The 16,188-nt window shown below is 39.5% G+C and overlaps 1 protein-coding gene across 2 annotated transcripts; it reads left to right on the forward strand.

The window, feature by feature from the left end:
• The first annotated feature begins 168 nt into the window (after positions 1-168).
• Positions 169-9,987, forward strand: LOC108345916 (protein TRIGALACTOSYLDIACYLGLYCEROL 2, chloroplastic). Of its 2 annotated transcripts, none has more exons than XM_052879300.1 (6): positions 169-526; positions 1,101-1,718; positions 1,849-2,178; positions 8,692-8,807; positions 9,428-9,518; positions 9,592-9,987. In XM_052879300.1, exons 2-6 carry the CDS (start codon positions 1,200-1,202, stop codon positions 9,682-9,684), a joined length of 1,149 nt encoding a protein of 382 aa, XP_052735260.1. In that variant the 5' UTR covers positions 169-526; positions 1,101-1,199; the 3' UTR covers positions 9,685-9,987. The 2 variants fall into 2 exon arrangements, with proteins under 2 accessions (XP_052735260.1, XP_017440259.1); XM_017584770.2 differs by having other exon boundaries at positions 170-380.
• The last annotated feature ends 6,201 nt before the right edge of the window (positions 9,988-16,188 follow it).

A 16,188-nucleotide genomic window follows, 5' to 3' on the forward strand; every position in this document is an offset into this window, starting at 1 on the left:
ACATTTAAGAATAACTTTTATATCAAATTATTTTAAAAAAAGTATTTTAAAATTAGTTTTTAAACATATACCTAAATTTTTCGTTATTTAAAAGAGTAAAAACGTATTTAAGAAAAATAAACATAAACTCCTTGTTCATTTAGCAGAAAATAAGGTTGGGCCCATTATAGGATTAATGTTGGGCTCTGTGTTTGTATGTTCCACGAGCCTCGACTCTCTCTCTCCCTCTCTTTCTCTTTGGTATTCTCTCACTCACCGTCCATGGCTCCTGCTATTGCATACGGATCTGTATAGCCTAACCCCTTATCACTCTCTTTTACTACATGGAAATGAAAAGCTTGAGCCAGTAATCACTATTCTTCTATCGTTTCAATTACTGGGTATGTTTCAAACCTCACTTTAGTCCTCAATCTTACAGTGCCGCCAATGCCACTTCTGAAATTTCCCTTCCACACCTTGAACTTTCGCTTGGTTTTTCAGCTCCCATGAAAATTTTGATTTCCGAATAGGTGGATAGTCGTTACAGGTACTGGGTAGCAGTATCATAGTTTAGTTGAGTTGGGTTTGGAAGTTTCTCTTGTTTCCTGCACAGGAATTTTGATTTTGAAATGGGCGTAGGGTGCTGGTGGAAACCCAGATTTTTGTTTTTTGATTCTTTTCTTTTGAGGTATCAATTTGATGACTTTTGTTCCATATCTGCTACTTTATTAGTGTCTAGGATAGGTGATAGGTATATGTATATGTTTTTAGTGAGCGACTTGTTTTATTTATTTGCTTTAGGAAAATGGATCTCTTTACTGTTCTCTGCTTTGTGCCAAGTTAAAGAAAGAAGCAATTATTATTGGAATTAATTGGTTCCCAAATATACAGACATTTTGTCTTCAATCTCAATCTATTTTTGTGGATTATTTTTTTTGCATATCTCATTCAATGTTGGCTCCATTTTAATCAATTTGAGTTTTCATTCAATAATTACTGTTTATAACCATCGGAATCGAGTTGTGTTGTCTTTCTTTGTTGACTCTTGTTTTTTCATCTCGTTTTGCCTCTTAATTATGCGAGTATTATTTTATCAGGGTTTTGTGATTTTTTATTTGTAGGGCAATTTTTGGCTGCTGGAGTCTTTGGTTTTTCTTGACTCATTTCCTGCTCAACATTCAGAGGTATTAGTCCTTGTGAGTTAGAACGTTTGGTCAAAGATGATTAAGAACTATCAATTGCATGCTTCAACTTTGCCAAGTGGTTTATCTTCGACCCGGATTACTCTACATGGAATTTCTGTGAATTGTATGCCCTGCCTTCCCTTTAGACCTCTGAGAAAAATCAACACCATAAGAGCTACATCAGCAGATGGAGGGCACATTGAACAATCGCCAGCTTCAGGATCAACTAATCCTATTGCTGTTGTTTTGGATATTCCTCGTAGCCTTTGGAGGCAAACGATGCGTCCATTAGGCGATTTTGGATTTGGTGGAAGAAGCATATGGGAAGGTGGGGTAGGATTGTTTATAGTTTCAGGTGCCGTACTGTTTGCTCTTAGTTTGGCCTGGTTGAAGGGTTTCCAAATGCGATCCAAATTCAGGAAGTACACAGCAACATTTGAGTTTGATCAGGCTTGTGGAATATCCACTGGAACTCCTGTGAGGATCAGAGGGGTCACTGTTGGAGATGTCATTCGTGTGAATCCTTCCCTAAGAAGTATTGAAGCTATAGTTGAGGTGCCTCTTTACTTTCTCTCTGGGATGGATATGAAACCTTGTTTGAATTGAAATATTGCTTAACTTTGAACTTTGTTATTTTAGTTCGTGTGCTATATCAGTTTAAAACTTTGGTTTCTTTTGTTTGCAGATTGAAGACGATAAAACAATCATACCACGGAATTCATTGGTTGAAGTTAATCAATCAGGTCTTCTTATGGAAACTATAATTGACATTACTCCTCGTGATCCTATTCCAACGCCTTCAACTGGACCTCTTGACCAAGAATGTTCCAAAGAAGGACTCATTGTGTGTGATAGAGAAAAGATTAAGGGTATAGAAGGAGTAAGTTTGGATAAATTGGTTGGGATTTTTACTCGTCTTGGGCAAGATGTAGAGAAAATTGGCATTGCTAATAGCTATTCATTGGCTGAACGAGCTGCTTCTATTATTGAAGAAGCGAAACCACTTCTTACAAAGGTGTGATGTAATTTTCTTATGTTACTGTGCTTGATTGATTGTAAAATATGCTCTGAAGTAGATTGCTGAATCAAGCAATTTTCTTGCCAATACAAAATGGATGGTTGCCCAACTTTGAGTTATTGCAGCACTAGAAACTAGAACAAGTTTTTTTATTAATGCTTTAGAATTTTTTGTTTGAAATTCTTGATTTTGGAATTTATTTTTATTATATGCTCTTATTATATTAATTGTAACCTATTCTCCTTTTCAGAATAAGTTACAGATTTTACTAATTAGGATATGTTTGGTTAAGCAACATAATCAAACACTTATTCAATAAGCACTTATCACATGAGGGCTTATGCGTTAAATTTAATCATAAAAACTTATAAGCAATATAGAGATTATTTTTATAAGCTACACCAAGAAACCGATTGCAATAAGCCTAAAGGACCTTATGTAACTCTTAAGTTAATTTCATTACGAAGAGGCTTTCCTTAGCTCTTTGAAATGAAACCTTACAGCAGTTAATGGAAGTACTTATGCAAAGATATGTTGTATTCTGGATACTCAATATCCACGTTCTCATAGATACTTTGTTATTTATTTAGTATTTTTTGGCCATTCTCCTAAAGCCCAGTGGCTGCAATTGCATCGAGTTTTTGTATGCAAAAACAAACAACATATTCCATATAAAGTCATCTTATCTTTATCCAGATTCTGAGGAACTTATTATGGACTATACCCATTTGGCTTCATTATCATTTAAATAATAATATAGTAATACATCTTATGTTAGGATATGGGGTGGCAGGATATAATGGGTAATGGGTTTAGGATAAAAGTAAAGAGCAGGAAAGTTTGTTAGGCTATTAGGGGTAGAGAGAGTATAAATAAGCCTTTTGGTAATTTTGTGAGGGAGTCATTTTGTTAGGGAACTAATTGTATATGAGAGGAGGAGAAAAGCCACATAGCCTAACTGCCAAGGCAGTTAGGAAGAGGGGGGTTGGGTTTCTGTTAGTTCTGTTAGTAATCTGTATAAAAGAGGGATAGGAGTTGTATAGTCTTTAGTTTTGAAGTCTTATTCGTTGAAAGGAACACTTTGGTCCTGTAGGGGGAGGTTAAGCTCTCTTTTACTCACTTGTATCCAGTATTCTTGATTGGTTGGTAATACAAAGAGGTTATACAGTCTGAATTGTGAGTTCTGGGTGTGTAAAACTGGGTTTCTATAGGTTCTTGAGTAAAGAACCTATCATTTGGTCTGACCTGCCGGATAAGGAGGAGAAGAATCAGTGATGGGAAGCGAGACGGAGGGGAGATTAGACAACTTGGAGATCACGGTGGAGGGAATTAAAGAAGAGACCGTCGCGATCAGACGCGATTTACAGCAAATGATCAGGTTGATGAGTGGAGGTCCAAATCATCAAGGGGGAGGGGGGGGTCCAGAGGGAAGTAGCAGTTCAGTAAATGAAAACCGCGAGAGGGGAGAGCCTGGGGGGATACCGCACAATTGGAGGAAGAGGGTGGAGTTGCCATCGTTTGAAGGCGTGGACCCGCATAGCTGGATTAACCGAGCCGAAACGTTTTTCGACATCCAAAGGGTGGCTGAGGAGGATAAAGTCGAACTCGCCTACATTAGCATGGAAGGCAGCGCGAGTTATTGGTTCAAGTATTGGAGGGAGAAAACCAAGAACTGGACTTGGTTGGGTTTGAAGGTTGGGTTGATCAATCGTTTTGGCGGTGGGTTCAGGGGAACGGTCTATAACAGATGGCCACGTTGAGGCAAGATGGGACGCTAGAGGAGTTTGTAAGGAAGTTCGAGATATTACTTGGTCAGACCCAGGGCCTGTCGGAGGAGCTGATTCTGGGATTCTTCCTAGCGGGATTGTGAGAAGAAATCAAGGGGCAAGTCAGAATTCAAGATCCCCAAGACTTGATGGTAGCGATTAGAGTGGCGAGAGACGTTGAAGACGCGATAAACCGGGCATGCGGAGGAGTAGGGATCGGGAGTAAGGTGAATCACGTGGGGACACGAGCCTCTGCATCGATAGTGAGGGGCGACGGGGACCGTAGTTTCGCGACGCAGACAGGGGGGATAGATGGAGTTGTTCAGGCCAGGAGAGTAGGGTCGACGATGGCGAACGGCACTGACGCGAGGGGTCATAACCCAGCCGGAGGAGAAAATAGGGGTTGGATGGTCAGAAACTTACCCTATCCAGAGTTTTTGAAAAGGCGGGAAGAAGGAAGGTGCTTCCGATGCGGCGGACCATTCGCGCTGGTCATCGATGTGCAGAGAAGAGCTTAAGGGTCCTGTTATTAGTGGAGGACGAGGAGGAGGAATTGGAGGAAGGCTCGAACCTGGAAGCGAAACCCCTGGAGCTGTCGGCATGTTCGGCGGAGGGGCTAACGCCTCCCAAGACTATGAAGTTGACAGGGATGATAGGGGGGAAAAGAGTGGTAGTCCTGATCGACAGTGGGGCTAGCCACAATTTCATTAGCCGGAGCGTGGTGGAGGAATTGGGTCTACGGGTGGATGAAACACCTACCTACGCCGTGAGCTTGGGTGACGGTCGTAAGACGTGGACAAGTGGACGTTGCGAGAAGGTGGGATTGAAGTTGGGCGACGTTGAGGTGGAGGAAGACATGTATGTGTTTGAACTGGGGGGAGTTGATCTGATATTGGGCATTGCTTGGTTGGAGAAATTGGGGGAGATGGTTATTAATTGGAGAGATATGTCCATGTAATACGTCGTGGCAGGTGAGAAAAGGATGATCCAAGGAGATCTAGCACTGTCAAGACAGCTGGTAGACCCAGGCGCACTTGCAAAGATAATGGATGCTGAGTCATGGTTTCTGGTTTGGGAATTGTGCGTAGTGGAGCAGGGGGCAGGCGGTGACGTGTTGGACGAATTGACCGAAGAGCAGCAGGTGGAGATCAGAGCAGTTCTGCATGCCCACTTCCAGGTGTTTCAGGAGAGAGAAGGGTTACCCCCTTCACGTGATGCACAACACCGAATAGTGCTCTAAGAGGGAATAAATCCTATAAATGTTCGACCCTATAGGTATGCATACCTCATGAAAGAGGAGATTGAGAAACAAGTCTCTGATATGCTGCATGCCGGGATCATAAGGCCAAGTCAAAGTCCTTTCTCCAGCCCCGTGATTTTGGTAAAGAAGAAGGACGAAAGCTGGAGATTCTGCGTGGATTACAGGGCCTTGAATAAGGCTACCGTCCCAAATAAATTTCCAATCCCAGTTATTGAGGAACTATTGGATGAGCTCATAGGTGCAAGGTTCTTCTCTAAGCTGGATTTGAAAGCGGGATATCATCAGATACGCATGGGGGAAGAAGATGTCCACAAGACTGCTTTCAGAACACATCAGGGCTTATTTGAATTTTTGGTGATGCCCTTTGGATTAACGAATGCACCAGCGACATTCCAAAGCACCATGAACAGATTGATGGCGCCTTACTTGAGGAAATGGGTGCTCGTTTTTTTTGACGACATCTTGGTGTACATCCCCTCGTGGGAAGAGCATCTTCAACATTTAAAGCTGGTGTTGCAACTGCTGGAACAAAACAGCTGGGTGGCAAATCGGAAAAATGCGAGTTTGGGAAACGGAGAATTCAGTACTTGGGACACCAGATATCGGAGGAAGGAGTGGAGATGGACCAAGATAAAATTAAGGCCGTGTTGGAGTGGGAAGAACCCAAAAATTTAAAAGCGCTGAGGGGATTCTTGGGCTTAACTGGGTACTATAGGAGATTCGTGCAGAGATATGGGGAATTGGCAAAACCCCTCACGGAATTGTTGAAAAAGGGGAAGTTTGAATGGTCAGAGCGAGCCAAGGCAGCCATGGATACTCTGAAGGTTGTGATGACATTTGCACCGGTCCTGGCGTTGCCCGATTTTACGCAAGAATTTCACGTGGAGTGTGATGCTTCGGGTTATGGAGTGGGGGCTGTGTTGATGCATAATAAGAAGCCCATTGCTTTCTTTAGCAAGGCGCTATCGGAGGGGTCTAGAAGTAAGTCTATATACGAGAAAGAGTTGATGGCGGTGGTGTTGGCCATCCAGCATTGGCGACCCTATCTATTAGGGAGGAGGTTCGTGGTTCACACTGATCAGCGCAGCCTCAAATACTTGCTGGAATAGAGGATAACGACGCACAACCAGCAGAATTGGATAGCAAAGTTGATGGGTTACGATTTTGAAATCGTTTATAAGTTAGGCAGTTCGAACAAGGTCGTGGACGCATTATCCTGGAAAGGAGAAGGTGGTATGGAGGAGGTTGAGTTGCGAGCTATCTCCAGGCCCTACTGGCACAATTTTCAGGAGGTTTTGAAAGAAGTGGAGGAGGATGACACGCTTCGAAAGATAATGGAGGATGTCAGGGGGGACCCAAATAGCCATGAAGCCTATACGTTGGAGAATGACCGCCTTCACTACAAAGGAAGGCTGGTTTTATCAGCTAAATCGAGTTGGATTCCCAAGCTCTTAGCCGAGTTTCACGTGACGAGCACTGGCGGCCATTCTGGAGTGTTTCGTACTTACAGAAAAATAGCCCAATCACTATATTGGCCAGGCATGAAGAAAACGATAACAGAGTTTGTGGCAGTGTGTGATTTGTGAACAGCATAAATACTTAGCTGCTTCTCCCCAGGGCCTTTTGCAACCACTACCGATTCCACAGGCCATTTGGGAAGAGATAAGTCTTGATTTTATTGTGAAGCTTCCCAAATCCCACGGGTTTGACGCAATCTTGGTAGTAGTTGACCGGTTGAGTAAATATAGTCACTTCATCGCGCTGAAGCACCCTTATTCTGCCCGCACTTGGCAGAGGTTTTCATGCAAGACATAGTTAAATTGCACGGGATTCCTACGTCAATAGTCAGTGATAGAGACCCTCTATTTTTGAGCTTTTTCTGGAAAGAGCTTTTCAAGATGCAGGGCACAAAGCTCAACATGAGCACGGCATACCATCCTGAAACGAATGGCCAAACAGAGGTGGTGAACCGAATTTTGGAGGGGTATTTGAGGTGTTTTTGCTCAAAACAGCCTAGGAGTTGGAAGACGATGCTTTCATGGGTTGAATACTGGTATAATACCAGTTATCAAAGTGCAGCAAGGTGCTCCCCTTTTGAAATAGTTTACGGACGCTTTCCACCAGCTTTGAGTCGTTTTATTCCAGGTGAGACATTGGTGGAGTCGGTGGCACAAGATTTGTTAACAAGGGATGAGGCTTTAAAACAACTGAAGGTTCATTTACGGCAAGCTCAGGAGGCAATGATTACTCAAGCAAATAGGAGAAGGAAAGAAGCAGATATTCAGGTGGGGGATTGGGTCTATTTAAAGATTAGACCCCATAGGCAGTCGTCCATGCCTACTAGGTTACACCCGAAGCTTTCTGCACGGTATTATGGACCTTTTGAGGTGTTATAGCAGGTGGGGAAAGTAGCCTTTCGTTTACAGTTACCTGAGGCAGCAAGAATACATCCAATATTTCACGTTTCCCAACTAAAGAAGGGTGTGGGTGAGAAGAGGGTTGAGAAGGAACTTCCGGCTGAGTTACAAGCAGACGGACCCATGTTTTGGCCGGTGAGGATATTAGACAGAAGAACAAGGCAGCTGGTGTCAGAGGAATTACCTCAGGTGTTGATAGAGTGGCAAGAAGGGGGTCAAGAGGGCGCCACTTGGGAAGACGTGGCAACCATACAGGAGCAGTATCCAGAATTCAACCTTGGGGTCAAGGTTGTTGGAGGGGAGGGGAGTAATGTTAGGGAACTAATTGTATATGAGAGGAGGAGAAAAGCCACATAGCCTAACTGCCAAGGCAGTTAGGAAGAGGGGGGTTGGGTTTCTGTTAGTTCTGTTAGTAATCTGTATAAAAGAGGGATAGGAGTTGTATAGTCTTTAGTTTTGAAGTCTTATTCGTTGACAGGAACACTTTGGTCCTGTAGGGGGAGGTTAAGCTCTCTTTTACTCACTTGTATCCAGTATTCTTGATTGGTTGGTAATACAAAGAGGTTATACAATCTGAATTGTGAGTTCTGGGTGTGTAAAACTGGGTTTCTATAGGTTCTTGAGTAAAGAACCTATCACATTTTCTTAGTATAGACAGGTCTTGAACCTTGTGAGGGGATTAGGCCTCCGTTAGGGCTAAGAGGAGGATTAGGCGTCCATTAGCGCTATCTGTGTACTTTCTTTGAATATCAATACAAATACCCATTCTTTTTATAGTGTTAATTCTTGTTTGTGTGTGTGATTGGGTTGTTTTAGTTAGGTTTTCAACTCAGGAACCTAACATCTTATGTCAAGTATACTTTTGCGACTGATACTTGAAGTGATAATGAAATTATCTATGAACTTCAGTGTCTTTGTTAAATGCACCTGTACCATATTTATGGCTTTCAAGTTTTTGTCGTTTGTATGTATGTATGTGTATATTGTTGCCTCTTATACTAATACCATACTATTCTATCTCGGATTTTCATACTCATATTTTCCATTTGATGTAGTGATGTCACAGATGAAAGCCATGGCTGAAGATGTTCAACCTTTGTTGACTGAAGTTCGTGATAGTAACCTCTTGAAGGAAGTTGAGAATTTAACCAGAAGCCTTACACAAGCATCTGATGATTTGAGGTAAGTTTGTAACCTCTCTACCATCTGTGCATCTCTAATTTGGCATTGTGATAGATAGACGTGATTGTTACTTGTAACATGTCTTATTTATATCGTTATCCCTAAAACGTTGCAATTGCATCAAAAGGTGTCTTACACAGGAGTGTGAGTGTGTGAAAGAATAGAATGCAGACAAAATGAAAAAGAAAATTTTAAACAAAGAGAAAGTATTAGGATAGGAAAAGTTGGAGAATAATCTGTAGAAAGATGAACAAAATGGATATAGAATATTATTAATTTCATTATCTGGGGGTTCTTTCTTTTCTTCTTTGAGATAATAAATGGTAAATGATATGTTCGTTTAGTTTCAAAATCAACTTGAAAAATAAGGATATTTATTGGGTTTTTGTATGAAAATGTGAAATGGATTTTGTTTGAGGGTTCTCTATAAATAATGTCAAACTTCCAGGGCCATTGCTTATCCTTGAAGATCCATGACAATAATGGTTAGGATAATTGAACTGATAATATGTCCATTTAATTTTTACTTTTAAGCTCAGAACATTAAGTATAGTGGTTTCTTTAAATCTTTTGTTGTATTCTAAATTCTAATTAATCGAAATCATTCAATACTTTTGCAGAAGGGTACATTCATCCATTATGACCCCTGAGAACACTGAACTGCTCCAAAAGTCTATATATACTCTTATTTTTACGCTGAAGAACATTGAGGTAGGACCCCCTAGATTTTAAATGTCTTAAAAGTGTAACTAACTGATTGATTTCTTTTGGTTGCTTTTTGCAGAATGTTAGCTCTGATATTTTGGGTTTCACTGGTGATGAAACTACCAGAAAGAATTTGAAATTACTTATCAAATCCCTCAGCAGGTTATTGTGAGGTCCACATTCCAATTAAAGTAGAATATAATTCAATTAGTTTGTTTCCAATGTGTTTAGCCTACCACAACATTGAAGGAGTAAATAGTATTTTGTGACTGTTCTGAGTTGTTTCTATGTTGTGCCATTTTCAACTGTGATAGAAATTTGTTTTTCCCAGTCTACAATGAGCTGCAGAGATGTTATTGATTGGGGAAGCTGATTGCTATCTACACATTCTTCTTTTACTGAAATTGTTATTCATATGTGGATCATGTAGGTGACTCTTAATGATTGTCACTCACTTGACACACTTCAGCTACAATGCTTACAGCCTTTTGTTTCTTAAATCACCTAGAAAATGGGAAAAGCCATTGGATTGGAAATATAAAGCTATGATCATCAAGTTTACATGGATGGTCATCTGATATCTATGCAACCTTAGTTTTTATTCATAGGAAGCAATCAAGTATACGTACATTTATAACTATTCACACGCACTGCACAACTATTTGACTCAGCTAAACCCCTTTTGTGATAACTGAGCATGTGATAGAGATATCAAAATGCCCTTTTTGTATATACACAATTTTATCGAGATGTTAGTGGTAGGTATAGGAATGTATAAAGTATTTAATTTTGGCTCCAATTTTCTCATATAGTCAATTTTTTGGTAGTAATATTCCACAGCTCTTTCTTTGTTTGAATATATTATAATGAACACACCACATAATACAATTGGGCATAATACAAAAGTAGTATTGTCCATTTCACTCACTAGATCATGTAATGTAACCAGAAATCAAGTTTCGTGTGGTTAAAAATAGAGTGTTGTTTCATTAAAAAGCTGAGTGTCCTAAACCAGAAAACAAATATAAAAAATGAATAATTTGGTTCAAAGATATAGTCAGAAAATCTAAGCTCCTAAGCCTTTTTTTGTCTTCTTATTTATAATTTTCAAGTTTTACATCATATATCTTTAAGTCTAAAGGTATAATAATTATCTAAAAATATAATAATTATGAGATACAAAGTATTCTAAATTATAAGAATGTGTTAATAAAATAAAACTTTCTAAGAGCCTTGAGAATTTGTTAATGAAATAAAACTTCCTAAGAGTGTTGGCCCAATTTTTGGAATCTAATTTTCAAAACTCTACAAAAAATTCAAAGTAGGTATTAAATGCGTTTGGATTATTCTATGGACAATTTATCTATTTTAGGATTCAGGTTCAGGGATTCTGGGACCATACAGGTGTATTTGTAACCTTTATAGCATGGTCTATTTTTGGTGGAGTAGCCCGTTCTAGAAGATATTTAAGTTTTACAAATTTATATTGTTACCAGCTTATTTGTTGTTAAAATTGATTTTAGTAAAATATGATACAGTTTCAATAAACTTTTAAAATTATTGTAATAATAACTCGACGTGAAGTTAAAACTTTTATTAACTAAGCTCAAGGCACACAGGCTTCACCTACCCATAGATGGTAAACAGAGTTTTAGAGCAATTTTGATTTTTTACCGAATCTCTTTTATTATTTTTAAATATATTAAAAATAAATTAATATATTTTAGTGACACAGTAAAAAGATAATACCAAAAGTTCAGAAAATAAAATATAAATCACACGAGATAAAGTTAGTTAAAATCAACCGTCAAAAATTGAGACTAAAATTTGAATTTATAGTTTTTAAAATTAAGAAACCTCATTGTCAAATTCAGGATAGATATTTTTATAAATAAATGGAAAGTCAACTTAGCCTAATCTTTGCATTAAAAATTTAATATCTTATTATCAATAAATATATTTTTGTATACTTTTAAAACTTTAATTTGAATATGATAATATATTTTATTTAAATGTTATTGTATATTTTAAATGTATTAATATCTTCAAACTTATTTTTTATTTTAATTTCAAGCACCATAATTTATAAGGAAAATGATACTCGAACAACCAAATTTGACAACATTTGGACACAGCACACGTGTCAACGTTTGAGCGGTCCACGTTTTTAATGGAAAAAGCTGCTGCAATCTGAGAATTTCTGATCAAACCTGCTTCAACGCTGACGTGGCGAGGACGGGCACGGGCAGTTTGGGGTGTGCGTTTCAAATTTGAATTTTATTTTCTCACTTCGTAGACAGAGAAGCGGCGCGAACAACCAAAACGACTTGTGTGACCTAGACAGAGAGACGAGAGAGTTGGAGAAAGGAGGGATCACGAGCGACAGAGAGAGAGACCGAGTCCGCGCCGGAGTGCCGCCGTCCACTGTTGAAGGCCGTGTCGGAGAGATCGAACGCCTCCAGCCCGTTCCGTTTGACGGCGCCGCAGCTCCTTCGTCGAGCGCTCGACGCGAACACGGCATCGTCTTTCCTCCGTTCCGGCCCAGCGACCTAGGGAGGCGTTGAAGGTGTCGCATCATCCCAGGTGGTTCCGTCCCTGTCCCGGAGTGCTGCCGGACGTTCGCCGGAGTGTGGGTTGTCACACATTTGTCCAAAAAGAGGGGTTTTCCGCCACACGTCGTCTTCACTGAAGGTTGGTTTGCTTTTTGATTTTTCAGTGGAATTAATGTTGAATACATGGATCATGTTGTTATTGGATTGGATTTTGTGTTGTTCTGTTACTCATTTTTATACAAGTGTTGTGGTTAATCTTACATTGTTGCTGTAATTCTGTTCGATTGGTAGTCATGGATTGCAATAACGAAGAAGGTTACAAGAATGTAAGTATATTTAACAATACGAAAAGTTTAACCTTTCTTTCAAAACAGGGTATAATGGTTTTAATTGTTTGAAAATGAATTGTAGTTGCGGTTGCGGGCATGGAGTGACACAAAACCGATAGTGGACCTTAATTCCATACTACGCGACAATCATAGGACACGGATCGAAATGACTCCTTTCAAGTGGTGTGTTTATATGAACAGTCCAATTGACTTCTGCACTCCTTTGTTGAAGGAAATGGTTAGACGTTGGGTTAGCCGCAACTAATCTTTTGTTTTGAAGCAAACAATGGTACCATTTACAGTAGGCGATGTTTGCATGGGTTTAGGGTTGGGTGTTGGTGGTTTAGATGTAAATTTTGATGATGACTTTGATGGTGTTGTTTGTCATCAATTTTCGTCAAAGTCATTCACTGTAAAAGATGTCATACATAGGATAAAGTTGTTAATACAAAATAATGAGACGGATGTTGATTGTGTTTTTCGTTTGTATATTTTAGTTTGTTTTATTGTTTTCTACTTTCCTAGACATTCAAAGGCAGTTAGTAACATGCCTTTTAGAGTATTAGATAACATTGATAATTTGTACGAATATAATTGGGCAAAAGCTGTGCACACATTTGTCCTAAATAGTTTAGGAAATGCTTCAAGGAAGATAAGGCAAGGTGACATAAAGGACCTCGGTCTTAGTGGGAATGTTGTCGTGTTGCAGGTAAGAAATTGAAAATTTTATTACGTTTGATGTGGGCATAATTTGTTTATTATATGATTAATGTTTTGGTTAATATTTGTTTTTTAGCTATGGGCGGTCGAACGTTTGGGTTTAGCGGACGGTGCACATGACATTGTCTTCCCGCGAATAATGAATTGGCGTTCGCTTAAGTTAAGGTGTAACAAAATAGAGGAATTGTTTAAACGGAAAGAGGTAAGTTAGGTGTTATTTTAATTGACATTTTTTTGATATGTAGTACATGAATTGTGTATTTTTGTTATTAAATGATTACTTACATAAGGATGTTTATAGATATGTTGGGAGTGGTTTTTTCGGGACGAGGACCGTCAAAACTCAATCATTTGTGCGGCCCTTCATTTGGAAGAAGGGTCAATAGCGGAAGATGATGGAGATGAGTTAGGGTTAAGTTGGGAACAAGTGGTCATGAAGAAAATTGAAGACAACCAAAGAAAAATGGTTGCAATGGATAAAGATTTAAGAAGTTTGGCTACATTGGTAGGTGTTGGGAAGGAAGATTATGAGAAAGGGAATGATGGTAAAGAAGAGGATGGTGATGTTCATGGTCATGGTGGGGCACATGGGGAAGGGCAATGTTTTCAAACATTCACGTATAGTGATGTGGGTGGTTGTTGCTCAGGACTGAAGGATGACGTTGAGGACGTTATGGATATTGGACCTGTTGTAAGCACTGTGCCACTACATGATGACACTGAGGATGATAATTTATTGAATGTAAATCGAACACAGTTGTACAACATGGTGATTCCGTTTAAACTTCCTTGGAGGTAATGAATTTCACACTTTGACAATTCTTAAATTCCATTTATTAATAGTGTGATGATGAAACATGTTGACTTATGTCATATTTTTGTTTGAAGGGTTGTTTCTGAAATTTCCGGTCAAACATTTGGAACCCAAGAGTGTTATTCTTTTGGACCTAGGATGCAGGTTGGCAACACGGTAATAATGAAATTTGATGTGTGAATTTATGATTTATTTTAAATGTGATTTGAATTGTATAGTATTAAGAAGTTGTTGGTTCTGAGGGGATTTTGTTTGCCACATCAGTGTTCATGTTCTTTGAAAGAAGGAGCACTGGAGTAGTGAAAAGAATATGTTTTAGTCCATTATATGCGGTAGGTTAAAATATTAGTTGTTTTATGCTCCTAATAATCTATTAACATGAGAAATGAAAGCTAACCGTGTCAGTTCCTTGCAGTCCCATGTTTTAATTGAGTCAAGAAAGAGAAAGAGTAATCGGAAAGTTTGGACATTGAATGACTACTCTCACTACTTCCAGTCTAATATCATCGGATTTTATGACATTGTTAATGCCGAATTTGTTAGTGCAATTACATTTCATTTAAGTTATGTGGAGAGTATGTTTATGGTTATTAGTAGTTGATGGTGTGATATTATTTTTGTTGTAGTTGTTTGTCCCAATTATCCATGACGGCCATTGGTGGTGCTACGCTGTGAAGATTCCATCATTGGAAATGTTTGCACTGGACTCTTTTGGGCACAAAAGAAAGGAACGACAAAAGATTGACAATGTCATTGTATGTATAGTAATTGATGTTTACTTTGTGATTCCAAATTTATAAGGGAAGTTTGTTGTTTCCAGGCACATAATCTTGCATTGCTTTTTGGACATTTGTTGAATTGTGCGGAAGAGAACAAACCATCATTGGAGGTACAACACTTGCATACTCCAATCCAACCAAACAAGTATGTTTGTAATGTTCATTTTTTTAAGTATAATATTTTATTGTATAATTCATATGTTAAATATGATAGTGACATTGTTGGATTTGTTTTGATGTAGTTTTGATTGTGGAGTAATTGTTTTGAAAATTATGGAGTTGTGGGATGGCATTGACAAATATGAAAGAAAGACAATGCCCAGTTACACAATTGTAAGCTGTCTATATTTCTATGTTGTGCATCGTTGATAAAAATGTTGCATTGGATTAATGTTTTGTGCATTATTGTGTTGGCAGGAAGAACTACAACAAGTTAGGGAGCATTATGTATGTCAATGGATTTTGGATGTGGACAACGTCCGGAGGAATGAAGTCTTGGAAGATTTAGGCATGTTGTAGAATGTAGGGGATTAATGATGTTTGAACAGTTATTGATATATTTGATATTTATGTATTGGTTGCACATCCAATCTGAATTTTGAAAATTTTGAGAAGGAAATATATTTGGTAGTTCAAATTAAGTGATTTGAACTTATTTGACTTTCACGTGCAAAACGTTTTATCCAGGTACGTATTGGTCCTGTGTGTCCAAAGAATTATGCCAAAGTAAGGACTTATTTTGACTTTCGTAACAGTTGTGGTCCTGCAGCTGGACCGTTACCAATATAGGAGGGAGAGAGAAGGGGATCGTACGGGAGAGGACAGTGGCCGAACGGTTGAAAGGGAGGAGCACGATGAACGAACGAGAAGGGGAAGACAAAGATAGTTGAGCGAGCGGAGCGAGGACGAGCGTCCTGAGCAAATGGAGGTAACAAGGAGTGCGGACGAGCGTCCTGAGCGACAACCGAGGACGAGCGTCCTGAGCAAGTGGAGGTAACAAGGAGTGCGGACGAGCGTCCGGAGCGATGACCGAGGACGAGCGTCCTGAGCAAGTGGAGGTAACAAGGAGTGCGGACGAGCGTCCTGAGCGAGGACCGAGGACGAGCGTCCTGAGCAAGTGGAGGTAACAAGGAGTGCGGACGAGCGTCCTGAGCGACGACCGAGGACGAGCGTCCTGAGCGAGTGGAAGCAAGAAGGGCTGAACGAGCGGAGCGACACGACATTAGGCACCCGTAAATGACTGTGGTCTACGAAGTTGACCTTTGTGTGCAAAAACTTATACGTAAGTCCCCACTTATTTACCCTGTGGTACCCGTTCTGGTGGTGCAGTATAAGCGTCAGTAATTGAGCTTGTAGTGGCACAAATTTCTTAATAAATTAAGAAATAATTGTTTCGAAATTGATGACAAACAGAAGGAATGATATGTGAGGACATTAGGCACCCACTTATTTACCCATTGATGACTGTGGTCTACGAAATTG

This window comes from Vigna angularis, chromosome 6 (assembly GCF_016808095.1).
Source record: "Vigna angularis cultivar LongXiaoDou No.4 chromosome 6, ASM1680809v1, whole genome shotgun sequence".
In the NCBI taxonomy this organism is placed as follows: Eukaryota; Viridiplantae; Streptophyta; class Magnoliopsida; order Fabales; family Fabaceae; genus Vigna; species Vigna angularis.